This window comes from Pseudorca crassidens, chromosome 7, assembly GCF_039906515.1.
Source record: "Pseudorca crassidens isolate mPseCra1 chromosome 7, mPseCra1.hap1, whole genome shotgun sequence".
Classification (NCBI taxonomy): domain Eukaryota; kingdom Metazoa; phylum Chordata; class Mammalia; order Artiodactyla; family Delphinidae; genus Pseudorca; species Pseudorca crassidens.
Window position 1 is genome coordinate 101,041,008 of NC_090302.1, and position 25,564 is coordinate 101,066,571.

General features: G+C 41.2%; 1 protein-coding gene across 3 annotated transcripts in view; it reads right to left on the minus strand.

Annotated features, from left to right (window-relative positions):
* The window catches only part of LOC137228130 (tumor necrosis factor receptor superfamily member 10A-like), an 84,523-nt gene that overhangs the window by 23,792 nt on the left and 35,167 nt on the right, over positions 1-25,564 (minus strand). For 2 of the 3 annotated variants that reach the window (XM_067745155.1, XM_067745153.1), the window contains exons 1-2: positions 24,534-24,810; positions 16,330-16,432 (exon numbers count right to left, since the gene is read on the minus strand). In XM_067745155.1, coding sequence (XP_067601256.1) covers positions 16,330-16,432; positions 24,534-24,707 — 277 coding nt within the window. In that variant the 5' untranslated portion in view covers positions 24,708-24,810. Of the gene's footprint in view, positions 1-16,329; positions 16,433-24,533; positions 24,811-25,564 lie in introns of those variants that run through there. The other variant, XM_067745154.1, reaches the window with a different exon arrangement.

Below are 25,564 nucleotides of genomic sequence, written 5' to 3' on the forward strand. Positions count from 1 at the left end.
TGAGGAGCCACCATACTGTTTTCCACAACAGATGCACAATTTTTACAATCTCACAACAGTGTACATGGATTGCAATTTTCCACCTCCTCACCAACACATTATTTTCTGTTTTGCAATAGTAACCGTCAAATTGGTATGAGGTGATAACTCACTGTGGTTTTAATTTGCATTTCTCTTATGATTAATGATGTTGAGCATCTTCCCGTATGCTTGTTGGCCATTTGTATATCATCTGTGAAGAAATGTCTAGTTAAGTCCTTTGCCCATTTTTTTTTTTTTTTGCGGTACGCGGGCCTCTCACTGCTGCGGCCTCTCCCGTTGCGGAGCACAGGCTTGGGACGTGCAGGCTCAGCGGCCATGGCTCACGGGCCCAGCCGCTCCGCGGCATGTGGGATCCTCCCAGACCGGGGCACGAACCCGTGTCCCCTGCCTCGGCAGGCGGACTCCCAACCACTGCGCCACCAGGGAAGCCCTCTTTGCCCATTTTTAAATTGGGATGTTTGTCTTTTTGTTCTTGAGTTGTAGGATTGATTTATATGTTCTAGGTATTAAACCCTTATCAGTTATTTGATTCACAAATATCTTCTCACATTCTATTGATTGTTTCCTTTGATGCACAGTTTTAAATTTTGATGTACAGAAAGTCCCCTACATACGAACATTCAAGTTGCGAACTTTCAAAGATATGAACATGCTTTTGGATGTCCAATCACGTAAGTTAGTTCATGTGTTTGGCATACATCGTCATGTGCGTGCATCCTCTACAAGTGGTTGTGCTTTTGTGTACTTTATTGTACATACTATATAGAATACAGTAGTACAGTATCTTTATTTCAAGCCCAGGATGTCCGTAAGCAAGCATAAAAGCAGCAGTGATGTATCTGGTACTAAGAAGCGCCAAGCGATAATGACGGAAAGAAAAGTGAAAATAATTTTGAGAGAGTGGAGCAACAAGACGAAGAAGAAGTAACTGAAGAACTGAAGAGTTTCATGATGCAGGAAATGGCAAGGGGATTTTCTTTACTTGAGGAGGCACTGTTAGTTTTTGAGGCACAGGATCTGAACGTAGATTGGTACACAAAGGCTGCAGCAGCCGTTCAGAGTGCAATCCAGGACTACTATGTCATCTCTGATGAGAAAAAAAAAGGGCTACTACCCAGACATCACTGGATCAGTTTTTCAAGAGGGTAGCTAGAGTTAAATCTAGCAAGGAATGCGAACCTGCAGCCAAAGGCCCCAGGAATGATCTCTGCCCATCAGTGGGCTGGCACTAGCCCTGTGAACACCTGGGCCCCAGCCCTGCCCACCAGCAGGCTGACATCAGCTCTGAGACATCTTAGGCCCCTCAGCCACTCTCTCTGGGATCCAGCCACACTCATCAGTGGGCTGACACCAGCTTTGGGACACCCCAGACCCTGTAGCTAGCCATGTCAGGAACTGGTCCCACTTCTCAGCAGTTGACTCTAGCTCTGGGACCCCTGGTCCCACAACCAGCCACCCTGGGACCTTGCTCCAACCACCAGTGGGCCAGAACTAGGCCTGGAATTCCTGGGGCTCCACAGCCAGCCACCTTGTGTCCCAGCCCTGCCCACCAGTGGCGAGCAGACACCACATTAGGCAGGGACTAGCAGCCAAGTGGACTGAGGGCCAGCCATGCCTACCAGCCCACCCATAGTAGTCAGCCTGCCACAACAGAAGGGCCCACACAGCACACATGGGGGCACCCCTAGAGCATATAGCTCCAGTGATGATAGGGGAGTGTGCTGCTGGGACATAGGACATCTCCTACAAAAGGTCATTTCTCCAAGATTGGGAAATGTAACCAACATACAAATATATAGAAATAAAAACAGTGAATTAGTAAAATGAGGTGACTGAGGAATATGTTCCAAATGAAGGACCAAGATAAAACCCCAGAATAATTAAGTGAAAATAGAGATAAGCAACCTACCCAATAAAGAGTTCAAGGTAATGATCACAAAGATGATAAAAGAACTTGGGAGAAGAGTGAATGGACACAATGAGATTTAACAAAGAGTTAGAAAATATAAAGGAGAACCAAACAGAGCTGAAGAATATAATAACTGAAATAAAAAATATATTAGAAGGAAGCAACAATAGATTAGATGATACAGAGGAATGGATCAGTGAACTGGAAGACAGAGTAGTAGAAATTACTCAAGTTGCACAAAAAAGAAAAAAGAATTTAAAAATACAGGACATTTTAAGAGACCTTGGACAACATCAAGTGTACTAAATTTGCATTATAGGGGTCTCAGAAGGAGACTAGAAAGAGGAAAAGGTACAGAGAACATACTTGAAGTCATAATAGCTGAAAATTTCCCTAACCTGGGAAAGGAAACAGACATCCTGGTTCAGGAAGCACAGAGGGTCCCAAACAGGATAAATGCAAAGAGAACCACATAAGGACACTGAAATTAAAATGGCAAAAATTAAAGATAAAGAGAGAGTATTAAAAGCAGCAAGGGAAAAGCAACAAGTTACACACAAGGGAACTCCCATAAGACTATCAACTGACTCTTCAGCAGAAACTCTGTAGGGCAGAAAGGAGTGGCACAATACATTTAAAGTGATAAAAGGGAAAAAACTACAATGAAGAAAACTCTACTTGGCAAGGCTATCATTCAGATTTGAAGGAGATATCAAAAGTTTTACAGACAAGCAAAATCTAAATGACTTCAGCACCTCCAAACCAGTTTTACAAGAAATGTTAATGGACTTCTCTCAGCATAATAGAAAAGACCACAACTAGAAACAGGAATATTTTGAAAGTAAAAAGCTAATTGATAAAGGCAAATATACAGTAAAGGTTGTAAATCCACTTATAAAACCAGTAGGAAGGCTAAAAGACAAAAGAAGTAAAATCATCTATATCCACCATAAGTAATTAAGAGATACACAAAACAAAAAGATGTAAAATATGATGTCAAAAAAAGTAAAGATTGGGGGTTGGAGAGTAAAAATACAGTTGCACTGTTGTTAAACTGTGTTCAAATTTAAGAGAGCATCAACTTAATCATACACACACACACACACACACACACACACATAGATTGCTGTATATAAGCCTCATGGTAACCATATTTCAAAAATTTGTATTAGATACACACACGAAGGGAAAGTAATCCAAACAAAACACTGAAGATAGTCATCAAATCACAGGGAAGAGAGGAAAAGAAGAACAAAGGAACAAAAAACTACAAAACAACCCCAAAACAACAAAATGTCAATGCATACATATCTATTGATAATTACTTTAAATGTAAATGGACTAAATGCTCCAATCTGCTGCTTACAAGAGACTCACTGCAGCACTAAAGACATTCACACTGAAAGTGAGGGGCTGAGAAAAGGTATTCCATGCAAATGGAAAAGAAAAGAAAGCCAGGGTAGCAATATTAATATCAGACAAAATAGGCTTTAAAACACAGACTGTTATAAGAGACAAAGAAGGACATTATATAATGATGAAAGGATCAATCCAAGAGGATGATATAACAATTATAAATATATATGCACTCAACATAGGAGCATCTAAATATATAAGGCAAATATTAACAGACACAAAAGGAGAAAATGGCAGTAACAAATTTAGTAAGGGATTTTAACACCCCACTTACATCAATGGACAGATCATCCAGACAGAAAATCAATAAGGAAACACTGACCTTAAATGATACATTAGATCCCATCTAATAGATATAGAGAGAGAACATTCCATCCAAAAGCAACAGAATACACATTCTTTTCAAATGCACATGGAACATTCTCCAGGATAGGTCACATGCTAGGCCACAAAAGAATTCTTGGTAAATTTACAAAAATTGACATTTTATCAATCACCCTTTCCTATCACAACGCTATGAGACCAGAAATCAACTACAAGAAAAAAAACTGCAAAAAACATAAACAAGTTGAGGATAAATAATACAATACAAAGCAAGCAATGGATCACTGAAGAAATCAAAGAGGAAATTTAAAAATACCTGGAGACAAATGAAAATGAAAACACAATGACCCAAAATGTATGGGATGCAGCAAAAGCAGTCTAAGAGGGAAGTTTATAGCAATTCAACCTCACCTCAGGAAACAAGAAAAATCTCAAATAAACAACCTAACCTTACACCTAAAGGGGCTAGAAAAAGAACAAACAAAACCCAAAGTTAGTAGAAGGAAAGAAATCATGAAGATCAGATCAGAAATAAATGTAATAGAGATTTTAAAAACAATAGAAAAAAATCAATGAAACTAAGAGCTGGTTCTTTGAAAAGATAAACAAAATTGATAAACCTTTAGCCAAACGCATTAAGAAAAAAAGAGAAAGGGCCCAAATCTATAAAATCAGGAATGAAAAAGGAAAAGGTACAACTGACACCACAGAAATACAAAAGATCACAAGAGATTACAACAAATAGTTATAGAGCAATAAAATAGAAAAACCTAAAAAAAAAGAAAAAAGAAAAAATCCTAGAAATGTCCAATCTCTCAAGACTGAATCAGGCAGAAATAGAAATTTTGAAGAGACCAATTACCCATAATGAAATTAAATCAATAATTTAAAAATTCCAACAAACAAAAGTCCAGGACCAGATAGCTTCACAGGGGAATTCTACCAAACATCTAGAGAAGAGTTAACACTCATCCTTCTCAAACTATTCCAAAAAATTGCAGAGGAAGAAATACTTCTGAACTCGTACTATGAGGCCAGCATTACCCTGATACAAAAAACAGACAAATATATGGGAAAAATTACAGTCCAATATCACTGATGAACATAGATGCAAAAATCCTTGGTAAAATATAAGTAAACTGAATCCAACAATACATTCAAAGGATCATACACCATGATCAATTGAGATTTATCCCAAGGTTGCAAAGATGGCTCAATACACGATGTAATACACCACATTAACAAACTGAAGAATAAAAACCATCTCAATAGATTCAGAAAAAGCTTTTGACAAAATTCAACCTCCATATATGATAAAAACTCTCAACAAAGTGGATATAGAGGGTACACACCTCAATATTATAAAGGCCATATATGACAAGCCCACAACTACCATCATACTCCATGGTGAAAAGCTGAAAGCATTTCCTCTAAGATCAGGAACAAGAAAAGGATGCCCACTCTTGTCCCTTTTATTCAACGTACTACTGGAAGTTCTAGCCATAGCAATCAGACAAGAAAAAGAAATAAAAGGCATCCAAATTGGAAGAGAAGAAGCAAAACTGTCACTGTTTGCCGATGACATGATATTATACATAGAAAATTCTGAAGACATCACCAAAAAACTGCTAGAGCTCATCAATGAATTCTGTAAAGTTGCAGGATACACAATTACTGTAGAGAAATCTGTTCTGTTTTTATGCACTACCAATGAACTATCAGAAATAGAAATTAAGAAAACAATCCCATTTACTATTGCATCAAAAAGAATAAAATAACTAGGAATAAATCTCAGTAAGGAGGTAAATGAAATGTACTTGGAAAACTATAAGACATTGATGAAAGAAACTGAAGACAACACAAAAAGATGCAAAGATATACTATGGTCATATGTTGGAAGAATTAATATTGTTAAAATGACAACACTACCTGAGGAAATCTACAGATTCAATGCAATTCCTATCAAAACACCAGTGACATTTTTCACAGAAATAGAAAACATAATTCTAAAATTTTTAATGAAACACAAAAGTCCCCAAATAACCAAAAACAATTTTGATAAAGAACAAAGCTGGAGGTATCACACTCCTTGATTTCAAAATATACTACAAAGCTACAGCCATCAAAACAGTATGGTACTGGCACAAAAACAGACACATAGATCAATGAAATAGAATAGAGAGTCCAGAAATAAACCCACACTTATATAGACAATTAATCTATGACAAAAGAGGCAAGAATATACAGTGGGAACAAACATGCCTCTTCAATAAATGGTGTTGGGAAAACTGTAAGGCTACATATAAACTGGACTACCTTCTCACACCATATAAAAATTTAAATTCAAAATGGTTTAAAGACACTAATGTAACACCTGAAACCATAAAACCTTCAGAAGAAAACTTCAGGGGTTCACTCTTTGACATCAGTCTTAGCAATATTTTTTTGGATACATCTCCTCAGGCAAGGGAAACAAAAGCATAAACAAATGGGACTATATCAAACTAGGATATATTTTTTGATATAATATATATAAATATATATATTTTTCCTTTGGTCCCTCACTCCTCTCCTACTTGGATAACTGTGGTAATTCAAAAACTGATACATACCAATGAGTGCTTACCCCCTTGGGGGTGGTGCATGCATTTATCAGCTCAAAAGCAACCAGGTCAGCCTCCCCACTAGCCTCAGTGAGGGCAGTGCTGCCGGCTTCGGTGACTCTAGGTAACCTCGGCCCATTGCAGGCCCCATGGGGGCCATGACCCATTCAAATGTCTGCCCTATCAACTTTTGATGGTAGTAGCTGCCTGGACAGTGGTGACCATGGGTGATGGGGAATCAGGGTTTGAATCCAGAGAGGGAGCCAAGGAAAGCAGCAGGCATGCAAATTACCCACTCCCAACCTGGGGAAGTAGTATCGAAAAAAGTAAAAAAAAACACAAACCCAACACGTAAGACATGATTCATCACATATAAGGGATTCTCAATAAGGTTATTAGCTGATTTCTCATTAGAAATAATGGAGGCCAGAAGGCAGTGGAGGGAAAAATACAAAGTGCTAAAGGAAAAAAAACAAAAACAAGAAACAACTTGTCAACCATGAAGTTCTATATCCAGCAGACTGCTAGCCGATTTCTGGATTTTGGACTTGCCAGCTTCCACAACTGCATGAGCAATTCTTGAAAATAAATCTCTGTCTATACATACAATCCCTATTGGATCTTTTTCTCTGGATAATTCTTACTAAAACAAATTTTTGGTACTTTGAGAGATTCTAGCAGAACAGAATCTTAAGGATGATGGGTTAGAATTGGTTCTCTAATCTGATTAGACTTAAACACACTGATGCCTTTATTTCCTATAATAAAGAGTGCATGGCCAAGGGGGAGGGGAGTGGGAGAGGGTTGGATTGGGAGTTTGGGAATAGCAGATACAAACTGGTATATATAGAATGGATAAACAATAAGGTCCTATTGTGTGGCACAGGGAGGTATATTCAATATCCGGTGATAAACCATAATGGAAAACAATATGAAAAAGAAAGTATATGTATAACTGAGTCACTTGCCATACAGCTGTAATTAACACATTATAATTCAACTGTACTTCAATAAAAAATAAATTAAGAAAAAAGAGTGCACAGATAGTCCATGGATTGATGTTACAATAGAGGATATGCAAAATATCACCACTGGATCTTCTAATCAAATAAGAGACAAGGTCTCTTATAGGCACATGAAAAGATGCTCAACATTGCTAATAATTAGAGACATGCAAATCAAAACAATGAGATATCACCTCACACCAGTAAGAATGGCTATCATTTAAAAATCTACAAACAATAAATGCTGGAGAGGGTGTGGAGAAAAAGGAATCCTTCTGTACTGTTCGTGGGAATGTAAATTGGTACAGACACTATGGAGAACAGTATGGAGGTTTAAAAAAAATAAAAATAGAGTTACTGTATGATCCAGCAATCCCACTCCTGGGCACATATCTGGAGAAAAACATTGTTCGAAAGGGTACATTCACTCTAATGTTCATTGCAGCACTGTTTACAATAGCCAAGACACAAAAGCAACCTAAATGTCCATCAACACATGAATGGGTAAAGAAGATGTGGTACATATATACAATGGAGTATTACCCAGCCATGAAAAAGAACAAAATAGTGACATCTGCAGCAACGTGGATGGACCTGGAGATTATCTTACTAAGTGAAGTAAGTCAGACAGAGAAAGACAAATATCATATTATATTGATTATATGCAGAATCTTTAAAAAAAGTGATACAAATGAACTTATTTACAAAACAGAAACAGACTCACAGACTTAGAAAATGAACTTAATGATTACTGGGGGGAAGGGTGCAGCGGGGAGGGATAGACTGGGAATTTGGGATTGACATGTACACACTGCTATATTTAAAATAGATAACCAACAAGAACCTACTGTAAAAAAAAAATTTAAATTCAGAAGTAAAAGTGCAATTTCTCCCCTTTACAAAGTCTTAGAGGTTAACACTATAAAGAGTTTTTGATGAATATCCTTTTTAGACCTTCTCTTTTTTTTTTTTTTGTGGTACGCGGGCCTCTCACTGTCGTGGTCTCTCCGGTTGCAGAGCACAGGCTCCGGACGCACAGGTTCAGCGGCCATGGCTCACGCGCCCAGCCACTCCGCCGTATGTGGGATCTTCCCGGACCAGGGCGCAAACCCATGTCCCCTGCATCGTCAGGCGGACTCTCAACCACTGTGCCACCAGGGAAGCCCCTTTAGACCTTCTCTTATGTGTACTACCTTTATAACTAAAAAAAGGTATTAAAAATATCAATAGACATGGAATAGCTTTACTACACTTGCATTTTCATAGTTTAGTTTCACACTTTGCTTCTGTGATCCAGCTATGAAGATGGTAACTTGGAAAATTTTTTTATTATAAACTCTAATAAAATGTTAAAAGTGAAAAATAAAAGAGACAAGGTCTAGTTGACCATTTATATTTATAATACCTTTTATATCTTTATATTTTAAAGGTATATTTTATTTTACTATTTTAATAACTTTTGGAATTTCTTTGAAAAATTGTGGTAAAAATATACAGCTTTCAATTTACCATCTTCACCGGTTTTTTTTGTTTTGTTTTGTTTTTTGCTGTACACGGGCCTCTCACTGTTGTGGCCTCTCCCGTTGCAGAGCACAGGCTCTGGACGCACAGGCTCAGCAGCCATGGCTCACAGGCCTAGCCACTCCGCGGCATGTGGGATCTTCCCGGACCGGGGTACGAACCCGTGTCCCCTGCATCAGCAGGCGGACTCCCAACCACTGCACCACCAGGGAAGCCCCATCTTCACCATTTTTAAGTGTACATTTCAGTAGTGTTAAGTATATTCACAGTGTATGTTGTACAACAGATCTCTAGAACTTTCATCTTACAAAATAGAAACTCTGTATCTGTTAGGACTAATTCCCTGCCCCACTCTCCCCAGCCCTTGGCAATCATCTTCCTACTTTCTGTTTCTATGATTTTGAGTACTTTAAATACTTTCTATGAGTGTAACCGTACAGTATTTGTCCTTTTGTGACTGGCTACTTGTTGTAGCATGTGACAGGATTTCCCTCCTTTCCAAGGCTGCATAATATTCGATTGTGTGTATATAACACATTTTCTTTATCCATTCAACTGTTGGTGAACATTTGGGTTGTTCTCACCTCTTGGCTATTGTGAATAATGCAGCTCATATATGAAGGAGTATGCAAATATCTGTTTGAGATCCTGCTTTCAATTCTTTCGGTTATATTCCCAGAAGTGGAATTGGTGGATCATATGGTGATTCTATTTTAATCTTTCTTTAGGAGTCTTCATACTGTTTTCCATAATGACTGCATCATTTTATATTCCTACCAATAGTGCACAAGGACTCCAGTCCTTCCACATCCTCACCAACACTTGTCATTTTCTGTTCTTTTGATAGTGGCCATCCTAATGCATGTAAAGTGATATCTCATTGTGGTTTTGATTTGCATTTCTCTTATGATTAGTGAAGTTGAGCATCTTTTCATATGTTCATTAACCATTTTTTTTGCCTTCTTTGGAGAATTGTCTATCCAAGAACTTTGCCCATTTTTAAATTAGGTTATCTTTGTTGTGTTGTTGAGTGGTAAAAGTTCCTTATATACCCTGGATATTAACCCCTTATCAGATATACAACTTGCAAATATTTTCTCCCATTCAGTAGGCTGTCTTTTCACTCTTGATTGTTTCCTATGATGCACAGTTTCAGAGTTTTATGTAGTTCCATTTGTCTTTTTTTTGTTTTTGTTGCTGATTCCTTTGAACATTGTTATAAAACTAATGAACAAAGTGAGATTGGCTGCCTGCTTTTAATTTTGCTGGACACAATGGGGGTAGAAAACAATAAGCTCAAGGATTTTAATTCCCAGCTTAAGCACTGCATAAATGACATGAGAGCTTCTGTGTCTGCCCTGAAAGAGACACTTATTTCCTGTAGCTGCAGAGGTGAGTGTGCTGAAAACCAAACCCAGTATCTAGTGGCTGAATCACAATACAAATTGTTCAGTACACGCCAAAAGAGCTGCTTGATTTTTCCAATTTAAATAGAATCTCGGGAATATGTGTGGGATGGATATTAAGGTTGTGAAATAATGGTAGAAAGAACATAAAGTTGGATTAGGCCACATTTATTGATATGGGTCAACTAATGTTGCAATTTGGGAGTTACAAAGGGCTCTAATTGTTTGTTTCTTCAGTTTGTTGGCTGGCTGAAACATTGACTAAAAAGTAGCTCACGGTAAATGAAGTTGAAATGCCAGACCTGCCTTGGTATACTACAGAGGAAGGGAAAGACTCAAAGAGATTGGAATGTTAGAGTGGGTTTGACATTTAAGACCTGCTCACACACTCTGGGATGTTCCAGAGGACACATCTTTCACTAGTACTCTGGGAAATAAATTTGTGAAGGGTCCCTAGCATCCTTGAAGAGCTCTGTGATTGCTCTTCTCTGTAGACCAGAAAGTACTGTGGGAACTGCGGCTACTGAACTGGGAAATCTAAATGTAATGAGGGTAATTGGATCCCAGGGTGGCAGGGGCCAAGTGGTGGCACTCAGTGGCCAAACGTAAGCTGGGTGTGGTTATTAAATGGACAGCAGTCAAAGTAGTGCTCAGAATAGTCTTACTTGCAGAAACCTATGACATTGGTGGGTTGATCATGGCATTCCTAGAACTGAAATACATAGAAAAGTCTACTAAATTTGTACAAGATATGTATAAGTAGAAAAATTCTAGGTCAAGTGATCAAAAGTCTAACTTGAATCATAAAAACAGAGTCATGTCCCCTCAATCAATTCCCATCCTGTTTACAGACCTAGAACTCTTCAAATGAAGGAGAATCTGGGTACCCTTGAGGAAAAACCCTGGTATACTGCCAAAAGTTTATATTGTTAATCTTTCTCTGAGCTTTCCCCAAAGGGACCTACAGCCTTTTACCAGACTGACTGTGCTTTGGGGAAAAGGAAATAATCAGACCTTTCAGAGATCACTGGACATTGGCTCTGAACTGACACCAATTCCAGAAGACCCAAAACATCACTATGGTCCACATCTCAGAATAGGGGCTTATGAAGGTCTGGTGAACAATGGAGTTTTAGTTCAGGTCCATCTCACAGTGGGTCCAGTGGGCCCCCAAATACATCCTGCCATGATTTCTCCAGTTCTGAAATGCATAATTGGAAGAGACATACTCAGCAACTGGCAGAATCCCCATATTAATGTTTCCTGAGATGTAGAATGAGGGCTATTAGGTGGGAAAGACCAAGCGCAAGCCACTAGAACTGCCTCTACCTAGAAAAATAGTAAACCAAAAGCAATACTGCATTTCTGGAGAGACTGCAGAAATCAGTGCCACCATCCAGGACTTGAAGGGTGCATCCCCATGCATTTTGTCTATCTGGCCCGTGCAGAAGACAGATGGATCTTGGAGAATGACAGTGGATTATTGTAAGTTTAACCATTGCAACTGCAGCACCAGATGTGGTTTCACTGCAGAAGCAAATTAACACATCCTCTGGTACCTGGTATGCAGCCATTGATCTGACAAATGCTTTTTTCTTCATATTTGTTAGTAAAGACCACCAACCAGCAAGTCGAGCAATATACCTACACTGTCCTGCCTCAGAGGTACATCAGCCCTCCAGTCCTGTGTCATAACATAATTCACAAGGTCTTGATGTCCTTTCCCTTATACACAACATCACACTGGTTCATTACATTGATAATGTTATGCTGATTGGATCTAGTGAGCAAGGAGTAGTAAGTACTCTGGTAAGATGTTTGTATATTAAAGAGTGGGAAAGAAATCCAACAAAAATTCAGGGGCCTTCTGCCTCATTGAAATGTCTAGGGGTCCAGTGGTGTGGGGCATGTTGAGATATCCTTTCCAAGGTAAAGGATAGGCTGTTCCCTCTGGCTCCCCCTACAACCGAGAAAGAGGTACAACATTTAATGGGCCTCTTTCAGTTTTAGAGACAACATATTCCTCATTTTGATGTGTTATTCCAGCCTATTACTGAGTGACCCAAAAAGCTGCTAATTTTGAGCGGTGCCCAGAACAAGAGAATGCTGTGCAGGTTGATTACACTGGACCACTTCCATCATGAAAAGGGGCATCATTTTGTTCTTACTGGAATAGACACTCTGAAGACGAATCTACCTTTCCTACATGCAATGCTTCTTTCAAAAGTACCATCCATGGACTTACAGAATACCTATCCACCACTGTGGTATGCCTCACACCATCGATCTGACCAAGGAACTCACGTGACAGTAAGTGAAGTGCAGCAATGAGCCCATGCTCAAGGAATTCCCTGGTCTTATGCTCTCCACCATCTTGAATCATCTGGCTTGATAGAATGGTGGAATGACCTTTCAAAGACTCAGTTACAATGCCATCTAGATGGCAATACCTTGTAAGATTGGGACAAGGTTTTCCATAAGGCCATATATGCTCTGAATCAGCATCCAATGTGTAATATTTTCTTCCATGGCCAGCATTCATGGATCCAGGAACCAAGGAGTGGAAATGGGAGTGTTACTACTCACTATTACCGCTAACTATACAGTAGCCAAAATTTTGCTTCTTGTTCCCATGACTTTATGCTCTACTGGCCTAGAGGTTTAGTTCTAAAGGGAGGAATGCTTCCACCAGAAGACACAACGATGATTCAATTGAACTGGCAGTTAAGAATGCCACCCAGCCACGTAGGGCTCTTCATGTCTCTGAATTAGCAGGCAAAGAAGTTACTGTACTGACCCTGACTGCCAAGGGGAAATTGAACTACTGCTACACAATGAAGGTAAGGAAGATCGTGTCTAGAATCCAAAAGATCCCTTAGGGTGTTTCTTAGAATTACCGTGCATTGTGATTAAAGTCAATGGAAATCTATAACAATTGGATTCAGGCAGGACTAATGGCTTAGACCCCTCAGGAATGAAGGCTTGTCTCACTCTAATATGCACAGCATATATGCATATGATCAGCTAAGATGCTTGCTGAGGGCAGGGAAAATGGAATGGGTAGTAGAAGATGGTTTAAATACCAGCTACGACTGCATGACCAGTTACGGAAACAAGGGTTGTAATTGTTATAAATGTCTTCTTTACTATGTTATGCTTGTGCTTTTGTATTTATATATGTTAAGCAAATATCTTTGCTTTCTTCCCTCTCTTATCCCCTTATCATGTAAGATATATTGACTTTATATCATAGTATTTAAGTATTGTTAACTTACATCATAGTATTTAAGTTATGAGATAACATGGAGAAGAGTATAAGTCACCCAAGGACATTGCATCCTCTTCTAAAGAAAATATAGGTGTGTTTTCAGATGTATGCAGCAGTGTTGGATCATGTTAGAACTATGACCTTGTTATTGTCTTTATTTGAAGATTGAGTATGGTCAAAAAGATTTTAAATCTTAAAAATTTTTCTATTTGTTTTCCAGAGAAATAGAACCAATAGAGAGAAATGGAGTGTGTATGTGTGTGTGCTCGTGTGTGTATAGAAAGAAAAAGATATTTTAAGGAACTGGTTCACACAGAGTAGGCAGACAGGGAAGAGTTGCAGTTTGATTCTGAAGGCAGTCTACTGGCAGAATTCCCTCTTTCTCCAGAAAGGTGAATCTTTTTCTATTAAGACTTTCAACAGGTTGGATGAAGCTCACGCACATTAAGGAGGGTAATATGCTTCACTCAAAGTCTACTGATTTAAATGGTATCATATCTAGAGGGAAGAGATATGGGAACATATGTATATGTATAACTGATTCACTTTGTTATAAAGCAGAAACTGACACACCATTGTAAACCAATTATACTCCAATAAAGACGTAAAAAAAAAAAATTACCTTCACAGAAACATTAGAACATTATCTGGGTACCGTGACCTAAATAAGTTGACACATCAAATTAACCATCACAAGGCCACCCCTTGTCAACTTGACACCCATACACATCTCCAGAAGATCCCTGTTAATGGGCGCACAATGTACAAAGATGTGATCTCTGACGACAATATATAAGGGGAGAGATGGAGATGTATAGGAACACAGTGTTTGGATTCCATTGAAATGTTGTCAGAATTATAAAAACTAGAATTTTATCAGTTTAAGATGGTAATTGTAATCTCCATGGTAACCACTAAGAAAATGACTAAAAAATACACAGAAAAGGAAAAAAGGGAATTGAAATAGTACTAAAAAAAATCAATCAAATTTTTAAAAAGGCAGTAATGGAGAAATTAAGGAACAAAATACATAAGACATAAAGAAATTAAATACCTAAGACCAGAAGTAAGTTTTACCTTATCAGTAATAGTGTTAAATGTAAATAATTTAAACTCTCCAATTAAAAGGTAGAGATGGTCAGACTGGGGAAAGAAAAACCAAAACCATAATTCTTCTACATGTTGTCTGTGAGTTCCCTGATTTATTTTTATCAATATTGAATATACTCTAGGGCTTCCCTGGTGGCACAGTGGTTGAGAGTCCGCCTACCGATGCAGGGGACACGGTTTCGTGCCCTGGTCCGGGAAGATCCCACATGCCGCGGAGCGGCTGGGCCTGTGAGCCATGGCCACTGAGCCTGCGTGTCCGGAGCCTGTGCTCCGCAACGGGAGAGGCCACAGCAGTGGGAGGCCCGCGTACCACAAAAAAAAAAAAAAAGAATATACTCTAAAAACCCTACCTTACAGAAAACTTAATAATGTATTATCATGATAACAATTTATATCAATGATAAAAATGTGATTATTTAATAATGGTGCTGGGGCAACTAAGAAGACTACTGGAAAACAATGAAATGTCTTTCTTACTCTCTTCTTATAAGAAAATAAAATCTGGGTGAATCAATGACTTAATTATAAAATAGAAAATAACAAAACTACTGCAAATATATATGAGAAATTTCTCTTACAATTTTATAAAGAGAAAGAATTATCTCAGTATATCCCTCATCCTTCCTAATCTGCTCTGTTCACCACCATATTAAAGCCCACCCGTCTTGACCCCGGACCACAGCAACAGGTGCTGGAAGCCCTTGTGCATTTACAGTTTCGTTTTTGTGTTTGTTTGGGGCTAAGCTCTTCCCTGTCCACATCCTGACACTTTGACAAGCCCACACTGAGCATCAGATGGAAAGGCACAAGAGTCTTTCTTATGATGCTCATGGAAATGCACAGTCTTAAAGGGTTTTTAAGCACCCCTCAGTACTACTCTTGCCAGCTCTGGAAGCCCTTGTGCAGAAAATCAACTTCTAACTCACTTTCCTTCCTGGGGTAAAGGAAACACGTGCAAAGCAAAAACCCCAGTCAACCACCCTGCCAGGCATGGTTTCTGCTGTTTTCCTGTGGCTCATAGAACCACATGGAACAGACATCACACCAGGTAGAAGAACCAGGGGTGCACTTCACAGACATGCCCTGGAAGGCTCTCCACCTGTTTCTGGTCTTGCCCCCTTTCAATCCAAGAGTGTGCTCTTATCGCATTGGTCCTCTGCCTAAAACAAACCTGATTCCTTCAGTCTTTCGCTTAAAACTTTTTGGAGTTGTCCCTCACTAACAAAATAAAACCCATGCTCCCTCCACGGTGTCCAGGACCCCGTGTGATCTCCTCCCACCTGTCCTGTTGACCTCTCCACCCTCCACTCACCCCAGCTGCCCCCTAGCTTTGCTAAAACAAGCCCAGCCCTGCCCCTTGGGGTGACAGTTCCCGGGGGCCCCCTCAGGAGCACTCTACCTGGCTCTCTGCACCAAAGTCACCAACCCCAGGAGGCCTTACCAACACCATCTCTGTCCCACCCATCACTCAGTTATCCTCACGGTTCCTAGCTCATCTCTCTGACTGTCACGTTTGTCCATCTGTCTGGGTGTCATCCTAGGAGGAGTGTTCCAGGAGGGCGGGGGCCTCACGTCCTCCACTAGCACAGCGCCTGGCACACGGAAGACTTCCAGTAAATGCCTGTGGAATAAGAACCAGGAACTGCAGGAATCAGAAGACCAGAAGGACATGAAGATAAGGCAGACAAGGGTCAGGTAAGGGTTGGAGATCAGTCGTAGAATTTACCTGGGGGACACAACTCCCAGATGCTGCGCCTCCATCCCTGTGGGGCAGCTAATTGTTGGTGAACTCCATCCTTCCCTGTGGGCATGATTGAGGCAGCTGTGACCTATAGGGACAAAACAGGGACAGGCATGAGTGGCTTCCAGACTCTCACCCCTCCCAGAATCCATTCCACAATCCTTTCACCTCACCTCCAAAACTAAGCAGAACTTACGCCTTTCTCCCAGCTCCAAAGTCTTAAATATTCTTCAGTATTTATGTTTGAACTTCCATGATTTGGGGCTAGCCAAGTAACATACCCTTGAAAAACTCTCCTTTATCCTTTTCTCTTATAGAAGAAAACATGTTTATTCTAGAAAATAGGAGGAGGTAAAATTTTTATAAGGATACAAAAACTATATATGATCCCCTCATCTTAGAAATAGCATCCATTAATGTTTTGTCTCATTTAGTTCCACTATTTCACCATATGTGTGAATATTCTCTTTCTTTTACATACACACACACATTTACGAATGAGGGTTATATAATATGCAAACTTAAAAATATCAGGATACAGAGTCAAACATTAAATAATTTTTTGTTCACCAAATATTGATTAAATGATGAATTTCTGGTTTAAAAAGGTGCCTCAGACATCTAGACCAATAGAATAGAACAGATAGCCCAGAAATAGACTGTTGCATATATGGTCGAATGACTTGACAAGGAGTACCAAAATCATTTAATGGAGAAAGGACAATCTTGGGAAAACTGGATATCCATATGCAAAAATATGAACTTGGACCCTTACTTAACACCGTATACAAAAATTAACTCAAAATGGATCACAGATAGAAACATAAGAGTTAAAGCTATAAAACACTTAGGAGAAAACATAGGGGCAGTTCTTCATGAACTGGAATTTGGAAATGACTTCTTGGATATGACACCAAAAGCACAGGCAACATGAAAAAAATAGATAAATTGTGCTAACATCAAAATTTTAAACTTCTGTGCATCAAAAAAACACAATTAACAGAGTGAAAGGGCAACTCACAGAATGGGAGAAATGTTTGCAAATCATATATCTGATAAGGGGTTAATATCCAGAATATATAAAGAACTCCTACAACACAACAACAATAATAATAATAAACAACCATTTTAAAATAAGTAAAAGATTTGAATAGATGTTTTTCCAGAGAAGATGTACAAATGGCCAATAAGCACATGAAAAGATGCTCAGCATCACGCATCATTAGGGAAATGCAAATCAAAACCACAATGAGGTACCACTGCACATCCATTAGGATGGCCACTATTAAAAAAAGAAAGGAAAAAAGAAACCCATAAACTACAAGTGTTGGCAAAGATGTGGAGAAATTGGAAGTCTTGTGCACTGTTGGTGGGAATGTAAAATGATGCAGCCCCTATGGAAAACAGTTTCCATAAAATTTGGGGGTTTCTCAAAAAACTAAAAATAAAATTACTATATGATCTAGCAATGTCATCTCTGGGTATATATCCAAAAGAATTGAAAGCAAGGTCTCAAAGGGTTATTTGTACACCCATGTTCATAACACCATTATTCACAATAGCCAAAAGATGGAAGTAACCCAAATGTCCATCAGTGGATGAATGGATAAACAATGTGGTATATACATAAAATGGAATATTATTCACCTTAAAAAAGAAGGAAATTCTGGCACATGCTACAACACGGATGAACCTGAGGACACTATCCTAAGTGAAATAAGCCAATCACAAAAATACCGTATGATTCCGTTTACATGAGGTCCCTAGAGTAGTCAAATTCATGGAGAAAGTAGAATGGCCATTGCCGGGGTCTGGGTAGAGGGGAGAATTTGGATGTTGTTGTTTAACGAGTAGAGAGTTTCAGTTTTGCAAAATGAAAATAGCTCTAGAGATTGGTTGCACAACAATGAGAATATAGTTAATGCTAGTGAACTATACACTGAAAAATGGTTAAGATGGTGAATTTTATGCGATGTATATTTTACCACAATTTTTAAAAAAAATTTAAAGTGCCTGACAAGCTGTCCCTAATGGAACCTGTCCAGGATCTATTAAATACCAGAGAGTCACAGAAAAGTGACAATTTGTGTCACAATCTCTGAGCTATAAATGACATAAGAGCAATTGGAGAAATTTGAATGAGGTCCGCGAATTAGATGGTAATGTGTCGATGTTAATGTTCTGATTTGAAGGTTGTATTGTGGCTATGGGGGAGAATGTTCCTGTTTGTAGGGAGTACACACCAAAGTGTTCAGGAATGATATTCATCATGTTAGCATCTAGTTTTCAGATGGTCAGGATAAAGGGTTTTGTACAATATATGCAAATTTTCTGTAATTTTGAGTGTTTTAATAAATTAAGAAAATATGTCAGAATAAAAATACAGCACCCTCCCCAGGACACAAAGGAGGTGAGCCTAGGGTTGGCCTCAGCATCCTGCCTAAGGACAGTTTCCAGGCTGAAGCTCAGGAAGGGACCCGACAGAGACCCCGTGGCCTCTTAAGGGAGTGAGAGGAGTTCCAGGAGGCTGAATGCAGGGCGAGAACTGGAGAAGAAAAGCTGCCCAGAGTGAGCTCTGGAGACGTGCAGAGGGGCCCATCCAGTGTGTGGGTGAGTGCTCATCTGTGCACGCACGGGAGGGACCCACCCCCGGCTGAGAAGAGACCGCTAGAAACCAGCCGGCTGACAAGGATCGAGGCTCGCCCGGGGCTGGCACTGTTGATGCTGCCATTAACCAGAGTGGACAGACTGCATAATAGGGGTGCTGCCTAGATATCAGTGGTTAACTACTATGTCCTTTGTAGTTAATGAATTTAATGCCCAAATAAGGCAAGTGTAGCCCAGGCATCGAACTTAAAAGCAAATATTGGAAGATCGAACTGATATTCAATTTTCTTTACTATGACTGGAACAATATCCAGCCCTCTTTAAAAGAACAACAAAAATGAATACCTAAGAAAACAAAATTCACAATCTGTATCACTTAATAAAAAGTGACAGAGCAGGAAGCAGGAAAACATCAGAATAAGTAGGAAAAATTCAATCAATAGAAATTGTAGAAAGTGACACAGACCATTGAATTAATCCACAAAGACTATAAAACAGCTATTTGAATCTTATACTCAGGGACATAAAAGAATAAAATGAACACAATCAGGAGAGAGATGGATGACATATAAAAGACAAACAAACAAACAAGAACCAAATGGAACTTCTAGAAATTTAAAAAGTAACCATATCTGTAATGACAGATATAGTGATCGGGATTGGAACAACTAGATGTCCACATGCAAAAAACAAATCTAGATACAGACCTCAGGAAGGAAAGAATACCTGCCATCTAGCAGCCTTCACCTGCGGCCACCTGTGGCCTGAGGAAGCTCAGGATGTGAAAACCCTGAGGAAACTCAGGATTTGAAAACACAGGATTCTGGCCCCAGATAGGTTAGGTGCATACTAAAGGAATGATTTCCGTGAGACCTGACTCTTGCATCTTCCCATACATAGAAAGGTGCTAAATTCCTTAACTTGGGATATCTGGGTTTTCTTTCATTAACAATAATCTTTTGATGTTCCCAACTACCTGCCCTTTGTTGCAAACTCCTATATATCCTAGCTTCCCCTTCGCCTCCTCCGAGCAGTTCTCTCAGGGTTACTTGAGATGCTGCCTCCTGGGCTTGAAGTCCTAAAAATTCCCACCGAGGGACTTCCCTGGCGGTCCAGTGGTTAAGACTCCATGCTTCCAATGCAGGGGGCGTGGGTTTGATACCTGGTCAGGGAACTAAGATCCCACATGCCATGCGGCATGGCCAAAACCAAATAAATAAATTAAATAAAAATTCCCGCTGAATAAAACATAACTCTCAACTTTCAGGTTGTGATTTTTTTTTTCTTTTTCGTACGTGGGCCTCTCACTGTTATGGCCTCTCCCGTTGCGGAGCACAGTCTCCGGACACGCAGGCTTAGCAGCCATGGCTCACGGGCCCAGCCGCTCCGCGGCATGTGGGATCCTCCCAGACCGGGGCACGAACCCGTGTCCCCTGCATCGGCAGGCAGACTCTCAACCACTGTGCCACCAGGGAAGCCCCTGGAAGGCAGATTTTTAACCACTGGACCACCAGGGAAGTCCCTGGTGATGACTTTCTAGATACAACTACCAAAGGCATGATCCATGAAAGAAATAACCGATAAGCTGGATTTCATTAAAGTTAAATTCTGCTTTGAAAAAAACAATATCAAAAGAATGAGAAGTCAAGTAACAGACTGGGAGAAAGTATTTGCAAAAGATACATCTAAAAAGGACTGTTTTCCAGGGGCTTCCCTGGTGGCGCAGTGGTTGAGAGTCCACCTGCCGATGCAGGGGACACAGGTTCGTGTCCCGGTCCGGGAAGATCCCACATGCCGCAGAGCGACTAGGCCCGTGAGCCATGGCTGCTGAGCCTGCGCGCCCGGAGCCTGTGCTCCGCAATGGGAGAGACCACAACAGTGAGAGGCCCACATACTGCACAAAAAAAAAAATTAAAATTAAAAATAAATAAATAAAAAAATAAAAAGGACTGTTTCCCAAAATATACAAAGAACTTAAAAAAAACTCAACAATAAGAAAACAAACAACTCTGTTAAAAAATGGACAAAAGACCTTAACAGATACCTCACCAAAGAATATACAGATGGCCAATAAGCATACAAAAAGTTGATCCACATCATATGTCATCACGGAAATACAAAGTAAAACACTAATGAGATGCTGTACACACCTATAAGAATGGCCAAAACCTGGACACTGACAACACCAAATGCTGATGAAGAGGTGGAGCAACAGGAACTCTCAATTACTGCTGGTAAAAATGCAAATGGAAGAGCCACTTTGAAGATAGTTTTGTGGTTTCTTGCAAAACCAAACATACTCTTACCATATAATCCAGCAATTGTGCTCCTTTGTATTTACCCAAATGACTTGAAAATGTATGGCCACACAAAAACGTGAACACAGATGTTTATAGCAGCTTTTTTCACAATTGCCCAAACTTGGAAACAACCAAGATTTCCTTCAGTAGGTGAATCGATAAATAAACTGTGGTACATCCAGACAATGGAATGTTATTCAGGCCAGAAAAGAAATAAGCTATCAAGCCATGAAAAGACATGGAGGAACCTCAAATGCATATCACTAAGTGAAAGAAGCCAATCTGAAAAAGCTACATACTGTATGAATCCAATGACATGACATTCTGGAAAAGGCAAAACTATGGAGACAGTAAAAAGATCAATGGTTTCCAGCAGTTGGGGGCCAGGGAGGAATGAATAGGCAAAGCACAGAGGATTTTTAGGGCAGTGAAAATACTCTGTATGATACCGTAACAATAGTATACATTTGTCCAAGTTCATAGAACTTACAGCGCCAAGAGTGAACCATAATATAAATTATAAATTTATATTTATAAATTTATGGTTTATATAAATATAAACCATAATATAATATAAATTATGAACTTTGGGTGATTAGAATGTGTCAGTGTCGGTTCACCGGTTATAACACATGTACCACTCTGGTGGGTATGTTGATAATGGAGGAGACCATGTATGTGTCGGGACAGGGGGTATACGGGGAATCTATGTACCTTCCTTCAATTTTATTTTGACTCTAAAACTGCTCTAAAAGAATAAAGTCTTAAAAACAAAACAAACAAACAGCATGATAATACACACACACACACACAAAGGAAAAAAATGTACTGGATGGGGTTAACAGCAGATTAGGATGTGTAGAAAATCAGTGAACTTGGAGAGAAAGCAATAGAAACTATTCAAAATGAGAGAGAAATAAAACAGATCCGAAGTTGAGAGCATTTGGGCTCACCAGGCCCAAGACCCTGCACTGCCATCCCGACACCACCTGACGTTGGGCTCCTCTAAGTTCCTCCATGACCCCCCCAGCACAGCACTCCACCCTGTGCTTCAGAAGCTCCTGCCCCACCCCAGGGAGCCCACAGCACAGTGCCAATACATGCAGGTGGCAGCCACTGCGGGGCTGGGGGGTGGGAGACCACGTACCCTGTGGCCCTCCCAGCACCAGCGTGACCGACACCAGCCCTGAGGATGGGATTCGTCCTCCCACACAGCCTCACATAGCGCCCACACAGCTCTCAGCAGCTTCAGAGGGCCCTGCAGACGTTCACTTCCTCCCGTTTTACAGCAGGAAGCAGGGGTACACAGGGTCCCAGAGCTGGAAGGAGCAGAGCAGGCCTGCAGTCTCCAGCTGCAGTCCCAAGACTCCTGTGGCCTGACTGAGCCTCTGAACCTCACAGTTCCCACTTTGAAAGAGAGAGAAACCTGGGGTAGAAGACCTACAACAGAAATGGGGCCCCATCACATGTGCAGAACAGGGACCTGGGTGAGGACCAAGCTCAGCTCTGCAGCTCATCTCATGTCATCCTTCCAAGAGCCCAAAGACATGGGCCTCATCTCATGCCAGGCAGGGCTGGGGGCAGTAACTGGCCCTGGGTGACAGCATTCAAGTGCAGAGCTGGGACCGCTGTCCCCCTGTCCCCTCCCCTGCTGCCTAACCTGCGGTCTCCTGGCCACCCACTCCCAGTCTCAGAAATCTCCTGGATCCTTGAAAATCTCTACTGGCACCGAGGAATCAAAACCACAGCACTGTGGTGCCCCATATTTACTTTAGACAAGCAGAGAAGTAAAGTTCAGTGTGCCAAGGGTGCAGGGAAACAGGCATACTTGTGGACTCTTGATGTGAGTTAAAATGGTCTGGCCTTTTTTTTGAGGACAGTTTGCCATTATATATAACGAAAGTATAATATTACCTAACCCATTGACACAACAATTTCACTTCCAAGGAGTTACCCAGTAGACGGTACACATGCATGTATGACACATACAAAGGTATATACTACAGTACAGTTGGAATTAGCAAAAAAACAAAAAACAAAAAAACCAAACAAGGATATAATCTAGAAAGATATTCATGAAAGACAAGAATGAAATAAACTGGTTCACCCACATCTGCTTTACCTATACAATAAAATGTTATGCTGTTAGAAAGAATAGGATAAATCCGCATGTACTGACCTAAGACATCTAACGGAATTGGTTATTAACTCAGAATATAACAAAAGTGATCATGACTGTAAATGCATTTTTAAAAAAGCCATGAGAAGGGATGAGAACGGGAGTTTGGGATGTCAGAGGCCTAGGTCTCACATTCCCCAAACCATCAAGATCATATTTTGACCTTGTCTACACAGGTATTCTCACATTCACCTGGAAAAACACCTGTTGTACTAAAGTGATTCATTCATGCAGCAGCCTTAAACATGGGTCTCGTCTAGTATAGACTAATTTTTTAAAAAATTAATTCTGTAATCATTTTGTGATTATATGTTATTGCGTCTCTGAATTTTGAATTAATTTGTTAAATGAAAGTACTTAAAACTTCATGACACCTGTAATGTTGGTTTCACATTTAATTTTTTTTTTTTTTTAAACATATAAGGAACCTGGAACATGCAGGGGTGGAGCCTTTCCACTTGAAGTGTCTTTAGGATGTGCATCACCATGGGTTTTCCTGTTTGCATCACCCACCTCTAAGGAAGGAGGGGCGGCTCCAGTTCCTGGCTGCCTGATGGTCATTTAAGGGCAGCCTCGCAGGCAATGTGACTAGAAGGAACTGGGAACCTCCTTCCTGCTGAAACTCAAGGGTCAGAACAAAACGTGTGGAAGGCAGCCTTCTTCTTGGGCTGCTGTTTAATCAATTTGCCATGAGTATGTTTTAGAATTTAACCATAAGTGTAAAATAGTAAAAAGAAAGAAAGAAAAGACAGCCAATCTCTCTGTCGCTCCAGGCAGCTTGCCAGGGAGTTTCCAGCTTGACACTGCCCGCTCCAATGCCTGGAATACACTGCTGGGGCCGCTCAGAAGGCCAGCCGGGCCGCGGACCGGGAAGGGGAGCGCGAGCTCTTCTCCCTCTGGGCCCGGGTCGGTCCTGCCGGGCCGTGACCCTGTTCCTTCCCCCGATTCTGCCCACTGTTGGTCCTGCGCGGGTGACCCGGGCAGGCACCCAGCCATGTCCGCCTGCCCACTCCCCCCACCCCGCTCCCTCCCCCGCTTCTGCCGCCCCCTCCCAGCCACCAGGCGATCCTTCCCCCCAGCCAGGACCCGCGGCGGGGACTCACCGATTGCAGGACGACAAAGATGAGAGCCAAGGGCCCCCGGAGCCGAGGCCTGGGACCGGGGGGGCGCCCTGCTCCGGAGCCCGAGGCGGCCGGTGGGCTCTGTCCCCGCTGCCCCGTGCTGTCGCGGGGCGCTCGCTGTCCCAGCCGCCGCGGCGTGACAGCCTGCAGAGCCATCAGGAAGCAACAGTGTCTTTCGTGGGGCTCTGGATCGTCCCTGCCGCCCGTGGGGTGTGCGGGAGCTCACTCTTGTCTCTCTCTTTACTCTCTTGGGAGGGTGGACCGTCCTGACTTTTGTACTCGGCGGCGTTGAGTCACCTGGGCGGGGCAAAGAACGGAAGCCAGCTAGCGAATAGGCACACCGTTGTTGAAACACGTGATGTGTTGGCAGAGAGGCTCTGAATAAAAGGCCGTCGTCTTCTAGGTACACCTCTGGAAGGTGGGGGGCTGGACATAGAACTAACCCTCTGGCTACCCTGGGCACGTGGTTTGTTTCTGGATCCTGTCCTTCCCAGGACAGGCACAGAAGGTGGTGGTGAGGAGTTTGGGGGGACGAAGTGGGAGCTGACCACTCCCAGAAACTGTGCCCTCAGCTGTGACCAGGGTAGTGAGGTTGAGTCCGAACCCAGGACCTGTCCTGATCCCGTCCCCTTTCCAGAGCCAAAGCCTCCCGTGTTTATAAACTCTGAACTAACCTGCCCTGACTTTGGCGTTTTCCTCACACGGCTACTCCCTCACCCGCCCCCCCCCCCACCGCCACCGCAAGAGTCTCATTGACTGAGTTGATATGTTTCACTGCACCCAGGGTCACTTTGCAGCTCTGTCCCAGTGCGAAGCTTCTTGGTCAGGGCCTTGATCTTAGCATCTCTGTAGCCAGGTGTCTGGCTGGAGCAGACACTCAATGAACAGGTGAGTCGACCGAATGAAGTTCACAGAGGCATTGATCGCTGGGTCTGAATTCAGGTCACCATTAGGCTTCCGACCTCCCCCATCACCACCTTGCATGTTCTGGTAGTTTCAGGTCCATCATCTGA